We start from the raw sequence: 21219 nt of genomic DNA on the forward strand, positions 1-21219 counted from the left end.
GTTAAAACCAATGGCCCAAATTTGAGCCCACAAAAATTTGTAAGGGCCCTCAAACATTTTAGATCGAGGGCCCAAATAGCCCTCAGAAATTCTGGCTTATTTCGAGGCCTGCAAGTAAGTGCATTTCTGGATCAGATACAACAAACATTGTTTACTGAGTTAACTCCACCGACCCTGATGAATTTGTTCAATCATGATCTGAATATTTCAGACATAATGTAGTTTCATAACAACACTTTGATAACTTTTGTACCCTAACTATAATCACTTCTAGTCTCATTAGGCACAAATATGATGCTAATTGGTCCCTACAGTAATAACATTTGGTTCCTACATAAATATTATATTGCATACACATACTGCCTATATCCTATTACTTTTTAATTATGTGCATCAATTCACATCAAGATATATTTCAAGGTGGGACTCAATGTTAATATGTGATGTGATCAAGCAAAATCAGTCAAAGTGGGAAATATTAATTTCCAGATATAGACCAACAAAGGAAAAACTTTTTTTGGTTGTCTATTTTTTTGGAAACACTTCAACTATTCATATCTTTGGAACTAAATGTTCGATTTCATTGTGGTTCTCTGCAAAATGTACCTTTACAAATACTTTATACAATCATGTCTAAAACTGAAAATAGAATATGCCCGACTTCAGACTGATTTTTTTTTATCACACCAACATTTATCTTCACACTACACTTGTATTTTTATCATTTCTCGTAGCAACCACATTTTTATACCGGGAAAACTTACTAATACATTTGAAAATCCACATGGTCTCAGCCCCCTACTGAGGAATATTTTGAAATTCTAAACAAATTCAACAGTTTAAATGATTCTGACGTATCCTAAACTGAGAGGTAAAACAAGTTCTATAAATTTGTCCAAAAATCAGGGAAGTCTTCCAAATGGGTTACAGCATTAACATATGTAGCATAGCACAAAGAGTCTTATTTACATGTTAAATTTTGTGTGGGGTACTCATTTTGAGTTTTTTGACCAAGTCATTATTATGTTTTGATGAATCCAAGTGTGTGAAAATATTGGATCCAAAACATAATAATGATAAAATTGGATGTTTTACTCCCAATATTTATTGGTCTCGCTATGAGTTTAAAAATATTAGACTCAAGTCGACTACATCTTGTCCAATATTTTAAAACTCATAGCTCGACAAATAAATATGGGCTCAATCGATCCAATTTTATATCAAAATTCATTCTGACCAATTTCTCCATTAAAATATGAAAAACATTGTACAAAACAACCTATTTTTGTATCATGATATCAAACTTGACATAAAAAATGAGGCCGTATTTATCAGAATTATGGAGGCACATCTCCTTCCAAAAATTTTTTTGCACCAAGTACATACCCCAGGGAATGGGGTTAACCAGAGAAGATATTGTAAACTTCCCACAATGCATTTCTTCTATTTCAGTGTACTCATTTGCTATCCAGTGCAACATGGGTTGATAGTGACAAAAAGTACCTCAATGAACAGAGCACATCCTAATCTTGCAAAAGATATTTTATTTCTTGACTATCCAGTATTGACCCATGTTTAACCAGTCTATTCTCAACATGAAAAATAATGGAAACCTATACAAAGCCTGGGGTGCAATAGTCCGATGCGTAAGACCTTTTTTTATTTATTTACCAGACTATGTTCAGCTTAGACTATGATTACTAGCTCATATGGCGCAAGAAAGACGAATCACGAAAAGTCCAGTGACCAGGCAGAGCGGTTAGTGGACTTTTGCGGTCAATCTTTTTTGAGCGATCAGAGTCTGCATGAGTATAGTTGGTAACTGAGAAAAAAAACAGGTCCTATTCGTCGGACTAGGGTGCAAAGTAATAGGTGTGTCATTTACAATGATGAGGTCATGTTGCTAAGGATTCTGGGAAGGGTAAGATATCCTCTCTGGGGGTTAACCAATAATTTATTTCATATTCTGTTGTCTTCTGATGTCCCTGAGTCTTGGAGAAGATGGATAAGTCTAAGGAAGCCTGACCTGGCACTTTCGATATCTTTATAGGAGCACGGCTGTAAGATGTACTGCTGGTGACTGGCATGTAACCTTTCTAGGTCCATAAGTTCTGTGAGCTGCAAACACGTAAGAAAAAGTATGAAAGTTAATAAAAAAAATCCTCCACTATACAATCAAATTTGGGTCTTTACAGGGATCTAGCCATGCTGGTCATCACTCATCAGATGTAAACAGCACTGATGATGGCTGACTCACTGGCAGTTGGGGGAAGAAAAAAAGGGGGTGCAGATTGTTTCAAATTATTATTTAGAGATGAAAAGAAGGGGGACTCAGACACCCCATCCCAAATCGCCAAATGGCAAAAAAATCCCCATTTTTGACCCCCAAAACCCCACTTGCAAGCATAGCGAGGAAAAAATAGAGGCTTTTTCAACCCGCCCCCCCCCCCCAAGTCCACTTTTTCAAAATCAGCTCCCAATATAAATCCTGGTTACAAGCCTGTAAATGACCCTTGACATGAATGACTGCAGCACAAAATGTTTGGTATTCAAAAATAGGGTAAAATATAATAAATATCTCTTCATCCTCACCTGTTCTACCGTTCTTGCACCTTCTTGGTCCTGATAGCTTGCTAGTAACAGAACCGGTCTAGATTGTAATGCTAAGTGTGATAGTGTGCTGTGTAAGAGACTAGATAATTTCTGCAGATCTTCTTCTGAGCATGCGCTGTTGAAGACAAAAACCACACCTTCTGTCCCATCATAATACTTATCCCAGTATGGTCTCACATTGTCCCCACCTGCAACACAAATTGTCACACAAAAATATAACATCAATCATGAGACTCATACATTGTACAAGTACTACATATTTTCTAACATTGAGATGGCAGAAATCTCACCCTATAAGCCCCAGTCCCTGTGTTCTGTATGATCCACAAGAAGGCATGCTCATGCATGTGAAACTTTGAGAAATAGGGGATGATTTCTAATGAGGAAAAATCCTAAATTGCAAAACTCATATTTATATCACAAAATTCTTCATCGATGAATCAAGTAAAATATATAAGTATGCAGAGTACAAAATGGCTCCAAATTGTTATCTTGCGAATACATTTAAAATTACGCAAACCTTTCTTGGTTTACAGAGTTCATCACAGTACATGTGTTTCATCAAAAAAGGATATGTCTGAAATGGAGTTACAGTCTGGTAGTGTTTGTGGAAAACACACACAATTTATGGGGTACATGTACAAACTTGCGTAATACCAGTTTCAAGGGGAAAAAGTTCATTTTGGAATTTGCGAGGGCAGCCAGGCAATTCTGCTAATTGGCTGGTAGGGCACCAAGGCAATCACATGCTCAAGAATACATCCAAAGTTACACAGTTTGAGGGGAGCCAAGGCAAAGGCATGGGGCACCCAAGGCAATTGCCTTTTTTCCCTGCAGTTTTTCTAGGACTAATCTGCCTGCAGCTCTTTCCAACTTACCTCCTAATTCTTTACAATTCAGCACAGCATCTTCAAATGGAACAGCTTTTATGCTAAAACCTGTCAAGATGGAGACATAAAAATATGCTATGAATAAGGAATATGCAAAATGACAATTGATATCAATGTTTAAGATTAATATTATCATATTTACTATCATCCAGTGCTGTACGGTGCTACCATTCTAGTCGCAATGGCGACTAGATTTTTTCTAATGTGACTAAATAACCTTCAATCCCTGGCGCCAATGATGACCAGGCGGCGGATGACATGATCGAGCCGGCAACTTGTAAAACCGCCCGGCCGTATGGCATTTTCCAATATACTCGGTTAGTTTTGTGGGGTTCATTATCGAACCCCAACGGTTTTAGCTTGTATTTATATTATTTATCAACATAGGCCAATTTGTTTGTGATATTTCAAGCGTTTTAAAATGTCAAAATAATCCCATTCAATAACACGGTTGACAATGAAAATTTACTGAATTTAGGGAATGCAATGCGGCCACCACCTGATGATGACCAACTGTTGAAGCTTTAAATCGCCAGCAAATCGGAAAGAATAGGTCAAAAGTTTTGTTTGTACTTTGAATTTGATGAACTTTGGGAACAAGGAAGAGGAGGAAATAATAAAATCAGGAACTCCAACAGCTACTGATACTATGATGCTAGTAGTAAAAAACTTGAACATAGATTTACACCATATTGTGGCAGAATGACTTCAAGCGGTTGGAAAACGATGAGTTGGCGCCTCAGTTTTTTTACCAGGAGCAAAATGTGGGTGCCTAAATAAAGTAAATAAAGTTAGGAGCCACTGGCTCCTCAATTAGGGTAAGTAAATTTAGTGACATTGATGCAACACCGGTTCACAATATTGGCATGGAGAGACAATGTGGGACAGTAGATTACAGGCAGAGAAAGCTACGCACATTGAATGCAGTCAGCAGGTCAGTCATACTTCAGAAGAGCCAGGAACTGAGAGCAGGGCAAGTTCATTCCTTCTGCGGCTTCAAGGCAGCAGCACAAGCTAAGCAGGAGCTTGAACTCAACTGGAGTATATACAACATGAAGGACAAATTTGAACAGAGACAAGAAATGGATCAAAGGAAAGGAAGAGGTTGGGCATATATGCTGGACAGGCTCAAGTCGCGCGGTGCCCTTCACGGACAGTGTGGACGTTGAGACCTTTCTAGCAGACCCAAGGGTGGATGGTGGTACAAAGCAACAGAGAATGAAGCTTGAGATACAGTTTGCCAAAGAAAGTACCACTCTCCTTCCTAAGGTAGACCCCATTTTCAGAATAATGGTAACACTGTCGGGTGGAAAGCGGAAATTAAAATTTGCGCAGGAGTTTGGGGATGCCCTCATGACATACCTGGGGAGGAGAAGTGGCAGGACACTATTATATTATGAGAACTTTCAGCAGACCCTCGACAAGCTGGCCTGTTAGAGCAATTGTTTATATCAAGAAGTGAATATCATTTAATAAGGTGACCCTACTTATCCGTTTATTTGAAGTATACTTATCAGTATATTTGAAGTCCCCATGTAATTACAAAAATACACTTTCTGTATTTTGCAGACCTATGGGCACATGAGTGGTGTTGACCCAATGAACCCCATAAAATGGACATTATATTCAGAAAGTTTTAGGTCTTCAAGTCTGAAGACCCCTAAATCTGTTTAAAATACAAATCTGTTCATGTGAGGTCAAGTAGTATACATAATTACCTTATTCGATTTCATTAACGTATTATCTTATTGACTCCTGTACTAATCTATACAGTTTTTGGGTGTTTTGGGGGCAAATTTTGATTTTCAAGGGGGCAAGGTTTTTTTTTAAGCCACAACATTACTGATGGTCTCAAAATGCTTGTATTGATGGTCTTAATCATTTCCCAAGTGGGTGTCTCAAAATTCTGACCTTGCCATTTATCCCCCCAGGCTACCTCAATCAGTTTTTGCACGGTACAGCACTGTATTTTCAATTCAAGTCTAATTTATCTCTGAACACTAAGCTAAACACTATGTATCTAAATACATATATACGTGTAGATTTCCTCAAAATTGGTCTAACTCCCACTATATGGACCCTTTATGTATAACACAAAAAGCAACTTTACACCAGTTGACATTCCCCATATCCTGAAATCCCAAACCAAAAGACAGGTACACTAATTGTGATAATCTTGCATCCAAAGATGTTAAAATCATACACCCTGTATGGTTTATGTGTAATGTACTTCCCCTGCTTTCACCAAAAGACCCTTTTTGGTGGGACTTTCAGTATGGTCCAACAGTCCAAAGTAAGAGTCACCCTAGCCTCTAGGGACATGATTTTCTGCAAAACTCATGTGCACCCCAAACAGTATGTAACTTATTCAAAAGATAATTATGTCAATATTCAGTTAATAAAGCAATGACAATTTAAGTTCAATTTAATATTCACATTATTTACAAACTGCAATACTGGCAATCCTATTAAAATACCCCTGCAGTATCCTACGGAAGACAGCCCATACCAATCTGGAGTAAAGTTCTGCATGCATGCGTTGCATACGTAATTGAAATATTAAAAGCACATTCACAGATTAATTTTGTAATGGGCTGGGACTGGAAATTTTGACTGGAATGAGTTGCATGTCGGCAATTTTCAATTAGAAGTTTTTAACATCATTTTTTCTGGCAGTTTATAAATGCTACATTTTGATGCAAACCCCATCAAAATCAGACATCTGGTTATATACCAAGTTATAAACAATTTATCAATGGCTGAAAACAATAGAAAACAAAAGAATTTGAACACTGTTTTTGCCAATATCTCAAAAACAATGTTAGCGACAACCAACTCATTCCTTTTGATCATGTCACACATATTTGAAAATAAGAGACCAACCATGGATGGGGATTTAACCAAGATAGAGTGGGGTAACCAATTTTTTTTTTTTTAAAAAATGGCAGGTCTGTATCCCCCTTGTCATCTTTCACATATTTCATGTCTGTTTTTCCCCTTCTCAAATTTCAACTACCATGTTTCCCCCTCTTCAAATTGAAACATATCTTTCTTGGTAACCATGAGTGGGATGCTGTTTATTTATGTTTTATTTAAAGTCTTTTTAAAAGCATTTTTTGTTAAAAGTGTTTCCCTCTCATGGTTCCAAAGGGAAACCTGTTCTTTCCTTTAAAAATAAATCCCTGACCCTGACATCCCCTGTACGCAGCATAATTAATATGTTTTTTTGATAATAATCTGCAAACACAATGCTGGTTAATTCAAAAAATTTTTTGTATAATTTTAATATACATACGTATGCTTGTAAAATGACCTTTTAAATTCAATAATAATTATAATTCTCATACTTTGATGCGTCAATTTACTATAAACAATATCTAATTTACATCTCGAATAGGGAAAAATATCCACTTCACAACAAATGAGTATCACTTACTGAATTGATATTCACTATTATACTTGGAAAATACTCCTCGAGGCTGATAAACAGTCTATGACTCTAGATATATACAGCACTCAGGTACGGTATGAAAATGTTTTCTCACTTTCATTATCAGTCTTTTTGTATGATTTAATCTCAGCTAAATACTGCTCCAAAAATATTTAAATGCAAACTATAGTAGTGTACGACTTATGCCTTTTATCCCAAGCTCTAGAATTCTGGTTATGATTATGATTAGGTTATGATTAGATGTTGGGTTGGGAAAATGGATAGGATTTATTAGGATTAGGTTTGTGGTTAGGATAAGGATTAAGGTTAAGGTAAGATTTGATATTACACATAAGATTAGGGTTAGGGATGGGTATAAGGGGTAGGGTTTTAGATTAAAATAAAAAATTCCGGATTTATATAGTGCCTTTTATATCGCATAGGCCAGTTGTAGCCGCACCTGGTGCAAACCTATCCACACCTTAGATTGTAACTTCCACCAATTATCTGTGCAGCTCCCCAAATTCCATTGGGTGTTTTTTTTGATAACCAAATAACAACTTAATCACAGATTTTTTTAAAGCAGCTAGGAAACCGGTGATCCCACAAACTAGATGGACCGCGGTTCTCGGATGTCACGGTTTTCGACGCAAAGCGTCGACCGTGATGCCTCCACCAAAGGGAGTGATGTGGCACGTACTCACAAGTTATAACAAAGCTGGGTGACCCCGGATGACCCCATAATGACCTTCCAAATATTTGGCTCTAAATGTTGACTGTAACCACCAAGTTTCATGTACGTATGACAGTTTTTAATAATTTGACCTCAGATGACCCCTGGGTGACCCCAAAATGACCTCCCAAAAAGTTGGCTCCAAATGTGACTGTACTCACCAAGTTTCATGCCCATATGATAGTTCAAACTAATTTGACCTCAAGATGACCCCTGGTGAACCCAAAATGACCTTCCAAAAATTTGGCTTTAAATGTTGACTGTACCCAATAAGTTTAATGCCCATCCAACAGTTTTTACTAATTTGACCTCAGATGACCCCTGGGTGACCCCAAAACAATGTCCCAAAAATTTGGCTCTAAATGTTGACGGTACTCACTAAGTTTCATGCCCATATGATAGTTTTAACTAATTTGACCTCAAATGACCCCTGGTGACCCCAAAATGACATTCCAAAAATTTGGCTCTAAATGTTGAGAGTACCCACCAAGTTTCATGCCCATCCAACAGTTTTTACTAATTTGACCTCAGTTGACCCCTGGATGACCTCGGATGACCCCGAAATGACCTTCCAAAAATTTGGCTCTATATATTGACTGTACCCACCAAATGTCATGCCCATACGACAGTTTTTAATAATTTGACCTCAGATTACCCCTGGGTGACCCTGGATGACCCTAAAATGACCTTCCAAAAATTAGGCTCTAAATGTTGACTGTACCCACCAAGTTTCATTCCCATACGACAGTTATTACTAATTTGACCTCAGATGACCCCTGGGTGACCCCAAAATGACCTTCCAAAAATTTGGCTCTAAATGTTGACTGTACCACCCACCAAGTTTGAGGAACATGCGACCCCTAGTCTCCGAGAAAAGAGGTAAATAAGGAAAATGAGCCCCCTGACCTCAAATGACCTTTTACCTCAGTATATGACCTTGAACCTCACCCAAAGTTTTTGACCATGACCCACCTATCCTGAAAATCTGAAGTCAATCCGCCCATCCATGCCCGAGATATGGCACCCGGACAGAAGCACGGAAGGACGGACATTGCAAAAACAGTATGCCTCGCGGTGGAGGCATAAAAATCTGCGAGAGCGAGCATGGAATCGGGATAACCCAAGTGCACATACAGTCCTTGGGCATGGACGGGGCTTGAACTCAGGACCTCAGTGATGCAAGGTGAGTGAACAACTGATGCGCCAACTCACTCTCCCAAAGATTAACATCAGGATTTTAGGGAAATCAAAATTCAAAGTTCTACTTTTATTCACATGCACTTTGAAAAACACAAAAATGCTTCTCTTGCAAAAGTGACTAATATGCACTTGCAACTAACACAACAAATATGAAATAAAATGGTAAATAATATTGGCGCTGCTGACTTATTTTCAGTCACATAGATGAATAAAAGATAAGGTTGAAGCTTGAAAGAGCTATTTCTATCTAATAAACATGTATGTCAAGCAGTTTTCTGACTGAATAAATGTGATGTTTTTCACTTTGTAACAACATGTATTAGAAGTAGTCATTAGAATATTATTGTAATTTTACATTTAAATTATATCTGATTTAGCAGGCATGAGACTGCACTTTCCTAAAACCAAACTGAAAAAAACACACCTGAGAATGCATGTGAAATTGGGCAAAAAGTACCAAAACTGACTGAAATTAAATAAAGTTGCGGAAACTGTGACTAAAAAAACCCCTGAATTTAGACTTTTTAAAACTGAAAATTTTCATGCCTGATTTAAATGTCAAATAAATGTATTGCAAATAATACCTTGACAGCTTTTGGACACACTTTTCAGGTAAAAAATGTAAAGATAATACAAACAATCACACCACTCCACGCCATAAATAAATTCTGCCAGTCACATTTCCCCAATATGAAATTTATTAAAAAGTAAAATTTTAATTTTAATTCATTAAAGTTTGGCGGAGGCGGGGTTCGAACTCACGGCGGCGGACTGCTTCGGACACACTATACTATGAACCCAGCGCCTTAGACCACTCGGCAACTCGTCTTGTTGGAATTCATTTGAAACTTATTTGTAGATATAATCGCAACTTCAACATAGGCCTACATGTACCACGTGACAAGCAAAGGCAGAAAACGTACCATATTTTGGAATTTTATTTGCCTAAAAACATTTATGTGTATTATTAGTGCTCAATTGTTGTTAACTACGTGTTTTATACAAAAACAATCCAACAAAAACATGATAACTGGGCGTCTATATGGACAATACATTATATCGATTTTGACACATGCTTGTGTCTCAGTACATTTCCATGGTCAGTAAAATACTATAGAGGAAAACCTACCATTTTCTTGTATACACGTTCGATGTTTTGATCAAGTATGTGAATATTCGACATTAGACCCAGAATGTTTTTTCAGGAAATAAAAGATTAGATTATCATAAAAACGAAACAGTAATCTTTGGTTGGGTCTAATGTAATATTCACATAGGATTTTCAACGTTTTTTCTATCCTTATTCTTGCTCAATTAAAAAAATATTTTTGCGTATATAAAATTGAAATAAAATTCTCTGCCTCTTAAACGACATCAAATGCGCCATAATTGGGTATCACGAATCGTTATATATGATGTGCAGTTAATATTCATATTTTCTTTTATACAGAGGATGCTTCAGTTTTGACAGGAAAAATATTTTCTTGAAAACCCTCTCACTCGGTTATTTTAAAAAGGTAACCACGCTTCCCTAGAATGTGCAATAAATTAGCATTAAAATTTTTCTTATTCTAACAGCAAGCGTTTCTAGAATGTATTATGGCGAAATGTGGTGTAACAAAAAATAGGGATTCATCAAAGATCCAATATTGCCCTGGCAGCTCTATACAAGTACAATGAGGTTTTTAATTATTATTCTGAGAGCACAAGTTTGAATTTGACTTTAAAAGGTACTGTGAATTTTTGGAAAATACATTTTATAAAAGAAGGATGAATGAGTAGCATTTAAGGGTATACGATGTTTTGTTGGTTGGAAGCAGCAAAAAAATGTAGTTCACAGCATCTTGCGAATGGTAGTGAGCTTTAATAGCAAAAATTCCATTGGTCAATTAATAGTGAGCGTGTAGAAGAATTCAAATATTAGATCCTGTGGTTCTTGAGTTATGTTGTAAAGAGGGCTGAAACAACAATACTTTTGTAAAATGTACATAACTCATCATCAACAATAAATTAAGCAAGTTTTCAGAGTATATGATTTGTAGTTGACTTTTGCCAAACACCAAAGTGTTATTTTTCAATTCAGATAATGAAAATCAATTTTTTTGGCTGCTTCGACCAACAATACATCGTATAGCCTTAAAACCTAAAAGAAGTATGGTACAGAAAATTGTTTGTAAATATGTTCCTGTAAACATTCTGGTTACAACTAACCCCCTGAGCACTACCTGCCGATCTAACACTGCCTCTGATTGGTCAATTACATGATATCTTCACTTTAATCACCAATCAGAATGGAGCTTTGCAAATAATTCACCCCAATTTTTTTGTGTGGTGAAATTATTCTAATAATGTTGCTGATTGGGCCAATTGATAATGAAAACTTCTTTTCGGCCAATCGGCAGGTAGTTCTCATGGGGTTAATATAAGCAGAAGTTGACCCGCATATATTGATTCAGCACCCAGGTGGACTCTGATAATTCAATGCAGTTCTAGTAATTTGATTCTTTTCCATTAACAGAAAATGATTTTAAAAAGATTAAACGTGAGCCACAAATTGTATCCTTGCTGCGAGTTTAGGTATTGTAACAATAATCTTTTTGATGCAGGTGATATCCACAAAATAAATTACAAAACCTGGATCATGTAAGAACTAAGAAATATACAAACCTGTTAACCTTAAAATAATCTAATTTCCCACAGGTGAAAAAAAAAGGAAGAAAGAAAAAAAAGAAGAGGGAAACCAGGCTCAGTGCCTCAACTCAAGACAGCAATTGCAATTTTTTTTCTATTTCTATTTTTTTAAATGAATTTTCCTGTGTATCTACCGTATATCTATGTGAAAAAATATGCAACAAAAAAAACCCTGTTTCTATGGACAGACCTGTTAACTTGGGTCAGTTGCTCAGGCCTTGTTTTTAGCAAATTATTCTATAAAGTCAAAATCTGTATTTAATTCATTTTTTGGCATCTTTTTTCCCTCGCTTCATTCATATTTTTTTCATCAAAGCAAATCTACTATTTGCACAAAACAGCTGATTTTACATGACTACATGTATACACTACAGCAAATTTCAGTCAAACTTAATCCGCCTTTGGCCAAAACATATCTGGTTTTGCCTGTATATTGTACACAACTTTTAAAGATAAAAAAATCCCAAAACAGGTAATCTGGATTGGTTGGACCCATAACTTAAGCCATAATGTACAATCTTATAATATAAAATTGGTTAATTTTTTTCAAACCTGATTTTTTGGCTTATTTGTAATGTTTACACATTTCCTAACTTGCACCAAAATGGAAGCAGCCAGATTTGTTGTTTTTGTAGGTCAACAGAGCAAATTTCGACATAAAGTCATAATTATGAATTTATATCTTCCTATAGAACTGCATGTTAAACGACCAGACTGCCGCTAGAGTTTCTTTCACTTCTCTCAAAATGGACAGAAACCCTTCCAAACAATTATTACATGTACAAACCCTCTTTATGTGTACTTTTTTGCCCTTGCTAAAGACCTTTCTCACAGAGATTATTGTGGAAGTTATGTCCATCATCCTGAAATGACAGACAGGTCACAAATATTCAATGTAGTTGATGTTTTTATTTGTCAATGGTCAATGCTTTTTTTGAACATCGCCAGTGGTGTAGATTTCTTTTTGACATTGACATGTGGGGGATGAGGTTGGAAAAATTTCTTGAAGTATAGTAAATCCAGGACCTTTTAGCGACAGAATAAGTTAATGGTACAAATGTGTGCGAAGCACAAGAAAATTTTTACCACATTGAAACTAAACTGGTCAAATATGGTGCAAAAGTGGAATAAATTCGTGTGAATTGTGAAACAATTGGCACTTTTAGGGCTAAAATGGCAAAATATGAGGTTAATTTGGTCAGAAACCCACACACAGGCATCAACATTGGGGGGGATGATTGTATGGACCATCCCCTGGCAAAATATTGGGGGGGGATTATTCCCCCCCCCCATCCCCGGGATCTACGCCTATGAACATCGCAATAACTTACCTCTTCCTATCAAACATAATACTTTATGTATGCTACCTACCTACAGTTGGTACAATTTCATCAGTTGATTCCCCACAGAGTAGTTGAAGCAGCGTAGTTTTGCCTGCATTTGTCAATCCCAGACATACAAGACTATACTGCGGCCTAGCCGGTGGGTCTTTTCTGCAGCACATTACCTTGCAACACTGTCAAATAAAATAAGCAAACAAAGTTTATATTTTCAAGTGTAGGCTATATTAATTTAATTGTTTGTCTCAAAGCTCCCCCTCGCATTTGTAAAATCGTGCGCATTAGGTTTTAAAAGACAGTATAAAGTCGTAATGTTCTTTATTTCCTTTTTTTTTCTTCAGCAAAACCAAAAAAACAAAGCTCAAAGTTTTGCAACTCAATATACATGTATGGGCTGTATTTGTGATTTATTTCTTTTCAGTCATACACCACATTGTATGGATATCACAGTATCTAAATGCATAACAGCCACCTCGGCAAGCATTTCAAAATTATATATTGAAAAAAAAATTAAAAATTAAAAAAAAACACATTTCGCATTAGGTTTTCAAAGACTGAAGAGCTTTGAGACAATAATTAAATTAACAGCCTTACATAGCAAAGATATTTATCAAAAGATTCAAAACCCCTTTTTCTAATCCTGGTATATTGAATAGTGCCACCCATGTTTACTCCCAATTTGAGGAAAATCAGCACTTATTTTGTTATTTTATTTATTTTTTGGATTAAAAAAATAGCCAGTTATGCCAAATGAAACATCTATAATAAATTACTGAGTTTGGCGAATTGGTAAGGCTAAAACTTCTACGCTTTTACATTATTTGAAAAACGGATTTTTGCGCTATGAGAGTAAGGTTGTCCGCACCCCAATAAAACGTCCAATTTTGTTTTTGTTTACGTTAATGGTGTCAAATAATGTTAATTAGTTTAAAATGCACTAGCAATGCACTAGCAAGCAACCTGCGAGCTAAGCACTGAGTAAACACTGAGTAAACTGTCACAATACACTAATACAGTCATGCTGTTTAACATGAAACCCGCAAATCCTATGTCTGATCTGATCAATGCTGAGATTGGGTCACTCATACCATTACACAGGAGAATCTGACTTGAGTAATTAACATGCATTGTTTATTCAACTAATTTGTCAACATTATCATGTCAGTGTTCAAACTAGAACCTATTGTCAACAGTTAAATGTTTGTTCATTGAATTAGGTCAAAGTCTCCAAATCACCCAAATGAAACAGGGTTGCCAAACTGTGATTTAGTAGCCCAAATGGGTGACTTTTGAAGATCCCCCAACTTTTGACAATTTCCTGTCCCATAGAGACAGATGGTTAAATGGGTGACTTTTTAGCAATGTAACTCACAGGCTAGCAGCATAATCAGTGTCTGTGCAAAATACTTTGCCAATGTTGAAAGTATTGTTCTACAAAATTGTACATTTATTTTGATTATTCCGAGACTGCACCTCAAATTGCCCTGCACCAAGTGAAATTACACCTTAACTTTCAAAATGGGGTGTAAAAATTAACTCAAACACTGCAATTGAACCTGCCCATTACACCTGACCAGTACATTAAAAAGAATCTATAATAAATTACTGAGTTTGGCGAATTGGTAAGGCTAAAAACTTCTACGTTTTACATTATTACGTTATACGAATTTTTGCGTTGCGTATAGTAAAGTTGTCCGCACCCCAATAAAACTTCCAATTTTGTTTTTGTTTACGTTAAGGGTGTCAAATAATGTTAATTAGTTTAAAATGCCCTAGCAATGCACTAGCAAGCAACCTGCGAGCTAAGCACTCAGTAAACACTGAGTAAACAGTCACAATACACTACAATACAGTCATGCTGTTTAACATGAAACCCACAAATCCTATGTCTGATCTGATCAATGCTGAGATTGGGTCACTCATACCATTACACAGGAGAATCTGACTTGAGTAATTAACATGCATTGTTTATTCAACTAATTTGTCAACATTATCATGTCAGTGTTCAAACTAAAACCTATTGTCAACAGTTAAATGTTTGTTTATTGAATTAGGTCAAAGTCTCTAAATCACCCAAATTAAACAGGGTTGCCAAACTGTGATTTAGTAGCCCAAATGGGTGACTTTTGAAGATCCCCCAACTTTTGACAATTTCCTGTCCCATAGAGACAGATGGTTAAATGGGTGACTTTTTAGCAACGTAACTCACAGGTTAGCAGCATAATCAGTGTCTGTGCAAAATACTTTGCCAATGTTGAAAGTATTGTTCTACAAAATTGTACATTTATTTTGATTATTCCGAGACTGCACCTCAAATTGCCCTGCACCAAGTGAAATTACACCTTAACTTTCAAAATGGGGTGTAAAAATTAACTCAAACACTGCAATTGAACCTGCCCATTACACCTGACCAGTACATTAAAAAGAATATAAAATATAAGTACGGTACTGCAAAAGGTAGTAACCGATAAACACAGTTGACCGTGAAATACGGGTGACCGCTAGTAGATCTTAATTCTTTTGTTACTTCTAAGCAAATCAATTTTAATGTCAATTTTTGAAAATAAGGGCAAAAAACATGCATTTTTAGAGTTATTATGTTTCATTTCACAAAACAAGATAATATTTTTTACTTCCAAAAAAAATTACGCTATATTTTTCTGGAATCAGGTGTATATAAAAAAATGCAAATCAGGAGTTCCCTTTGTCGGTTTTAATTCCAAGTTCACAATCTATACTTGGCAAAGTATATTGACCGCTGACCAGGAAACTTGCCACCTCACCATACAGTTTATAACTTCCTGGCTTTAAACATGGATAATCCTGTATGATTTCACTCATGAAAGATAAAATGGACTTCATCAGAAGCAGGGCCGGATTTACCTTTTTGGGGGCCCTGGGCCAGGCCAAAATTTGGAGGCTCCCAACGCACCGTGAGGAGGGCATGGGTACTAAAGTGGTGAAAAATTGTTAATTTTAGACTATTTTAGCCCAAATTGAAGCCGAAATTTTGCAATTTTTGTGCACTTATTTTGGCCCAAAACTGGTGTTTTTCGGCTAAAATGGAAGATGCACACTGCCCAGGGAAATTTGGGGGCCCTGGGCCCAGGCCCATCTGGCCCTATGGTAAATCCGGCCCTGATCAGAAGCTCCAAATCTGGGCTGCTCATTTGATTGACTCCAACCTTCTACTCCATTGGGCTATTCCACTTGAAACCACACCCCCTGTGGAAGATTTTGGAAATATCTTCCACAGGGGGAGTATGTTTTTCAAATGTAACTGGTCAGGCTGAATCATTTTGAAACCCATACTCCCCTTGTATTATACACATGTAGCTTTGCCTGTATCTTCTAGGAGTGAGTATTTCAAATGGAAGTTACTCAATTGCCTAATATTCAAAACTTATACCCTCTAAAGCTAAATCTTCCACAGGGGGATTGTGGATTTTAAATGGAATAGCCCAATGCCTTCCAATTCAGGATCCATGCCCTGTAACAACGTGCAAACACTGACCTAGATTTCAACAAGAGAGTCACCATGTCATGGGGCCGGGGTACTCAGTACAAATGACCATACAGGGACCTGACCTGCAAACATTTTAGGCCATTTGGTATAGGCTACATACAATGATCGAATGACCTGCTTTTTGAAGGCCAATTTTGGTGTATGCATGTATGGATGGGTACTTTTGGGGAAATTTGTATACTAAATACAAAATGTTTTACAAAAATATGTTTTTGCAGGAAGTGCAAAGTTCGCAAAGACCATTGCATCAAAATCTAGTAGGATTCACTGAAGCATGACACCTTGTAAAGCAATGCAGGGTCAGAAATTCGCAACCAAGTGTGAGAATCCTTTTGGATTCTCACGGTGGAATTTTGCAAGAATCCATGGATTCTCGCCAATTTACTTTGTATGATAAATTGAAATATCAACGAGAATCCATTTAGATTCTTGCAATTTTGTTGACGAGAATTTTTGCGAGAATGGATTCTTGGATTCTTGCCGAATTTCTGACCCTGCAAATATGGATGTTCAGAAGTAAACACAGCCGATCACAACAAGCGTTTGCATCAAACATGTTGCTAAAATTACACTTCAGCAAAATTTTAGACTGTCCAGATTAGGTAAATCTTGCTCAAAAGATACAATTGACATGTATTGAAATAACTTTCATCCACATTTCAACATTTATAACAGAATAAATAACCACCGGTGCAAAGACCGACCAAAAACCTTGGCAAAGTACTCTAGCATCGAATGCGTAACAATCGTGTGCAAACTCGAAGCTAGAATTCTCGAGTAAACATACATGTATTAACTTTACTAGAACTTATGAATTCATGTGATCTCTACAATTTTGGCTAAAATGGCCTAAAATGTGGCCCCTATTTTGCATGTAAGTCTATCAGAGAGAAGATGAGAAAGAGTATGGATTAGCCCGAGGTACTCACACCTCCGTCACTATGATTTCCACTGTCCTTCTCCGGACGAAGGTCTGAGACTCCTGAGCATATCTCAGAATAATGTTAAATAAAAGTTTTATTGTATTTCTTATTTTGTGTAATGAACTTTGAAATGTAAAAATAGGCATCAGGGTTAGTTGAAACTTTTGAGGTGGGGTTAGTTGACAACTTGACACGTGAAAATCGCATAGAAAAATATGGTTAATAATTTGACTTTTTAAAAATTTGTAACATGTTTACCATTTCTTCAATATTGCTTTAATATGGTTAAAAAGCAATAATACAAGCAAAAAGTGCATATAGAAAGTACATTTTATAATTTATTTTAGGCTTCTCATATTTTGGTCCATGGTGACACTCGTCACCTTGTGTCCAAAGTATTGACCCAAGACTCCCACACATATTTATTTATTCATTTTTTCACACTGATTGTATGTTAAAGGGTGCCTTCAAGGGAAGTATAACCCTAACAACACAATAATAATTATTTTGAAATTTTTACAAGCCGTGTTTCAACTAACCCCACCCCAATGTATGTTTCAACTTACCCCAGGGGTGGGGTTAGTTGAAACACTTTTTTTTCAAATTTTCAAATTGGATTATAAATATGAATAATCATAAGCAGGTCCAATAAAGTTTAAGGCTGTATTTGTAGCATGTATACGTATATGTTTATAAATACTGATATGGTTAGTGTTTCTTGAAAGTAATCGGGTTACGTTAAAAAGATGATTTGTGAAAAATGTTTCAACTAACCCCCATCTCCCTACCACTTCCTATCATTCCTCACGTGAAGATGAGACTTAAACAAAACATATTTGGTGCATGTTCGTAAATTTTGAGCACATTTGAGGATGTAAAAGACCAGACTTGTGACTGTTATCGTCGCCGTGTTTTGAATTCTTCCTATAAATAGATGCCGTCAGGTGTGACGTCATCACCGCTGACGTGAATTCACGGTGCCCTGCTTTTTACGTGACGTATCATGGCCCTAGTGAGGAAGGAACAGTGAGGAAGGAACAGGGCCATGATGTTTCGGGCTAAGTATGGATATGATGGAAAGCTACAGGTAAATTAAGAAAGTATTTCTTGGCCAAGCTCACTGAGCTGGAACATTCACTCGGTCGGATATCCAGGAACATTGTCCCCTTTTCACAAGCGCACGTATAGCAACCAGCTTGAGGAAGAGGAACTGCACATGCGCACACTGGTTTTTCCCCAGTGTAACGTCAGCCTGACCACGAGAATGCGCATTGCATCCATGCAGCGCATAAAGCGTGTACGCAGCACGTCTTCTGTACGGTACCACGACACATTATCTAGGAAATGCTAGGTGAATTCAAATTTGCCATCAAACTGCATCATTTTATATATCAAATTAAAGCCCTGGCCTTGAGTAAACAAAGCCAAAACTGAAAACCTTTTTTCATAGCACTTTCCGTAGCAAAGTTACATCTTGTCAAAGATTGACTTTCATCATACAATGTCAAAAAGATTCAGCTAGCAAAATTCCCCAAAACGGCATTTCGGGGGTGTTTCTAGATCTTAATCTCATGATGATAGCAGCTTTTTTTAATGGAACTGCTATCAAAATCCCTCTAAAATTCCATGTGCGAGTGACTTATCACCATAAAAAAATCATATATTTGGGTCAAGTGAAGTATAGAAAACATATTTATGTAGGTTTCTTTCTTCGCCAGTTGTTTTAAATTTCTATGACTGATGTAAAAATGCATTGACATTGTCGGCGAATTTCAATTTGGCTGACTAGCAAATGTGTTTGCCTGGCATACCTACGTTACCCTGTGTAAAGATAGTCACTTGTGCTGGTCACTTATCGCTCACTGTTCAAAATGTGACATCTACACCAATTACAGTCCCCCGAAACGGTCTACTTTTTAGCCGACCTCAATTCCGAAACATTTAGTGGTAGTTAAAAATGCGATCCCCAACCCTTTGGTTACCTTTTGACGAATTTTTCGAAATCTCCATGAGTCTCCGTGTCTGAAATTCCCGGTACAAACATCGAAAATGTCGCAATTCTCAGTTCTCGGTGATGATACTATATCCGCATCGCTGTTTTCATACATGAATATGCATATCTCTGACCAAAAAAAAAAAAAAAACGTGGCGTTGATTTCAACCAATCCGATCCACCGCTTAATAAGCAGCTTGATACTGACGTCATATCTGAGGTCACCAGGAGGCAGGAGCTACCATTTTGGTAAACTGAACTCGACTCGTGCGTTCTTTTGGTTCACATAAATCGAACAAAATTTTCAATAACGGGTAATAGTATGATTTCAATTTTTTATTAATGAAGTTACTTGTAGTTTTGAGGAATGACAAAGTTGTTTTTGGAAACTTAGATGTTTGTTTCAACTGATGATGTAGGATCACAAGGTGAGTGAATTCGTGAAGAGATTTGCTTGTTTGAGTGATAGTAGGATACGGGATGTAGGCTAGTCCTCTGTGTTTGACCGGCTCCGACGTCTCAATTCACAACGTCTCAATTCGTACCTGCTTACCAGACAGCAATACTGCGTATTGCTGTATGGAACCAGATATATACCTATACCTGGTCTCATGTACCCATACCTAGTGTATGGGTACATGGTATAACCAGGCATTCAAACAGGCACGGAGAGAGCTGTCAAAGAGTGTATATTTCAGAACATGATAACTGCACCAGTTATAAAAATTCCCACACACATACCACTTTTAAAATGCACTCAAAGTCCTTATTCCATATCTGAAAAATATGATCCCCAATTTGTACTTACTTTATTGATAAAAGTCTAAATATCCACATGACAAATTCAGCTGTACATGTCCATTGTATATGTTCACAACATGACCCAAAATCAGACCTTCGACACATGCACAAGGCCTTGATAGCACTGTCATGTAGTCAATAGCCCAATTCATGCTGAACAAGAGACTGGTTGAGAGTCCACATGTTCATTCACCCATGCACCTGCACATGTTAGCACATGCTTCAACAACTGCTGATGTGTCATCAACCTCATAGTCACAGTCTCTGTTCTGTGGGGTATTGGTAGAATAACACATGTCTTTATGAAAGGTCAAAAGTTAGGGATTGTTTTGTCAGACATTTTGAGAGCTAGATTTGATCAACACCATTTGAAGCATGGTGTAGCTTACAAGCAGGACACATAATTTCAGGATATTGACTACAAATTTGGACCAATAAATTTCCAGAGACATAATACAACCAAGGAAGCTTATTTCAAAGATGTTTAGGGCAACAGTGACATGGTAAGTGAAATAGTTAGGGAAGAATACCTTGGTGTACATTTGAAATGTAATTCTGGTCTTTGTACATGGACTTCATGTCTCCCTATTCCACACATATAATATATACCTACGTTATCTGCGCGTGTGTTTATCGTTGATAATATTGTTCGAGTTTGGCCAAGATTTATTTAATTTGCCCGTAGTGTAGTATTATTTTATTGCGTGTGTTCTCTTCAGTACTAAAGTCTAAAACCATGTCGATGATGTCCAGGCATGAAAACTGAACTGTCCGTCGCGTCGCGAGACTCGAGAAAATTGTAAGCTTTTCAAAAACATCTTACCTTGTGCATGCAAATCCTGCACGCGGCACCAACAACACTACAACATTGCCCGATATCCATCGCACTTCTAAATAAAAAACAAGTAATCTTACTGAAGATACTGATGCTGTACTTGAAATATACAGCATTCGATCACTTGCACTACATTTCTCCTATTCAAAGATGTTGTTTTCATCAACAACAGCAGCAAACACTCACAAACGGTATTGCAAACACTCATGAATATTAAACAGGATACGTCATTACGTGCGCGGTA

General features: G+C 36.9%; 1 protein-coding gene across 1 annotated transcript; it reads right to left on the reverse strand.

Annotated features, from left to right (window-relative positions):
• Positions 1-1761: 1761 nt before the first annotated feature.
• LOC140158263 (ADP-ribosylation factor-like protein 15) lies at positions 1762-21149 on the reverse strand. The gene is made up of 5 exons (XM_072181375.1): positions 20964-21149; positions 12929-13073; positions 3492-3551; positions 2593-2801; positions 1762-2118 (listed from the first exon to the last, which is right to left on the reverse strand). The coding sequence occupies exons 1-5, from the start codon at positions 21021-21023 to the stop codon at positions 1960-1962; spliced, it is 633 nt and encodes a 210-aa protein (XP_072037476.1). The 5' UTR covers positions 21024-21149; the 3' UTR covers positions 1762-1959.
• Between the last annotated feature and the right edge of the window lie 70 nt (positions 21150-21219).

Source organism: Amphiura filiformis, chromosome 8, assembly GCF_039555335.1.
Source record: "Amphiura filiformis chromosome 8, Afil_fr2py, whole genome shotgun sequence".
Classification (NCBI taxonomy): Eukaryota; Metazoa; Echinodermata; class Ophiuroidea; order Amphilepidida; family Amphiuridae; genus Amphiura; species Amphiura filiformis.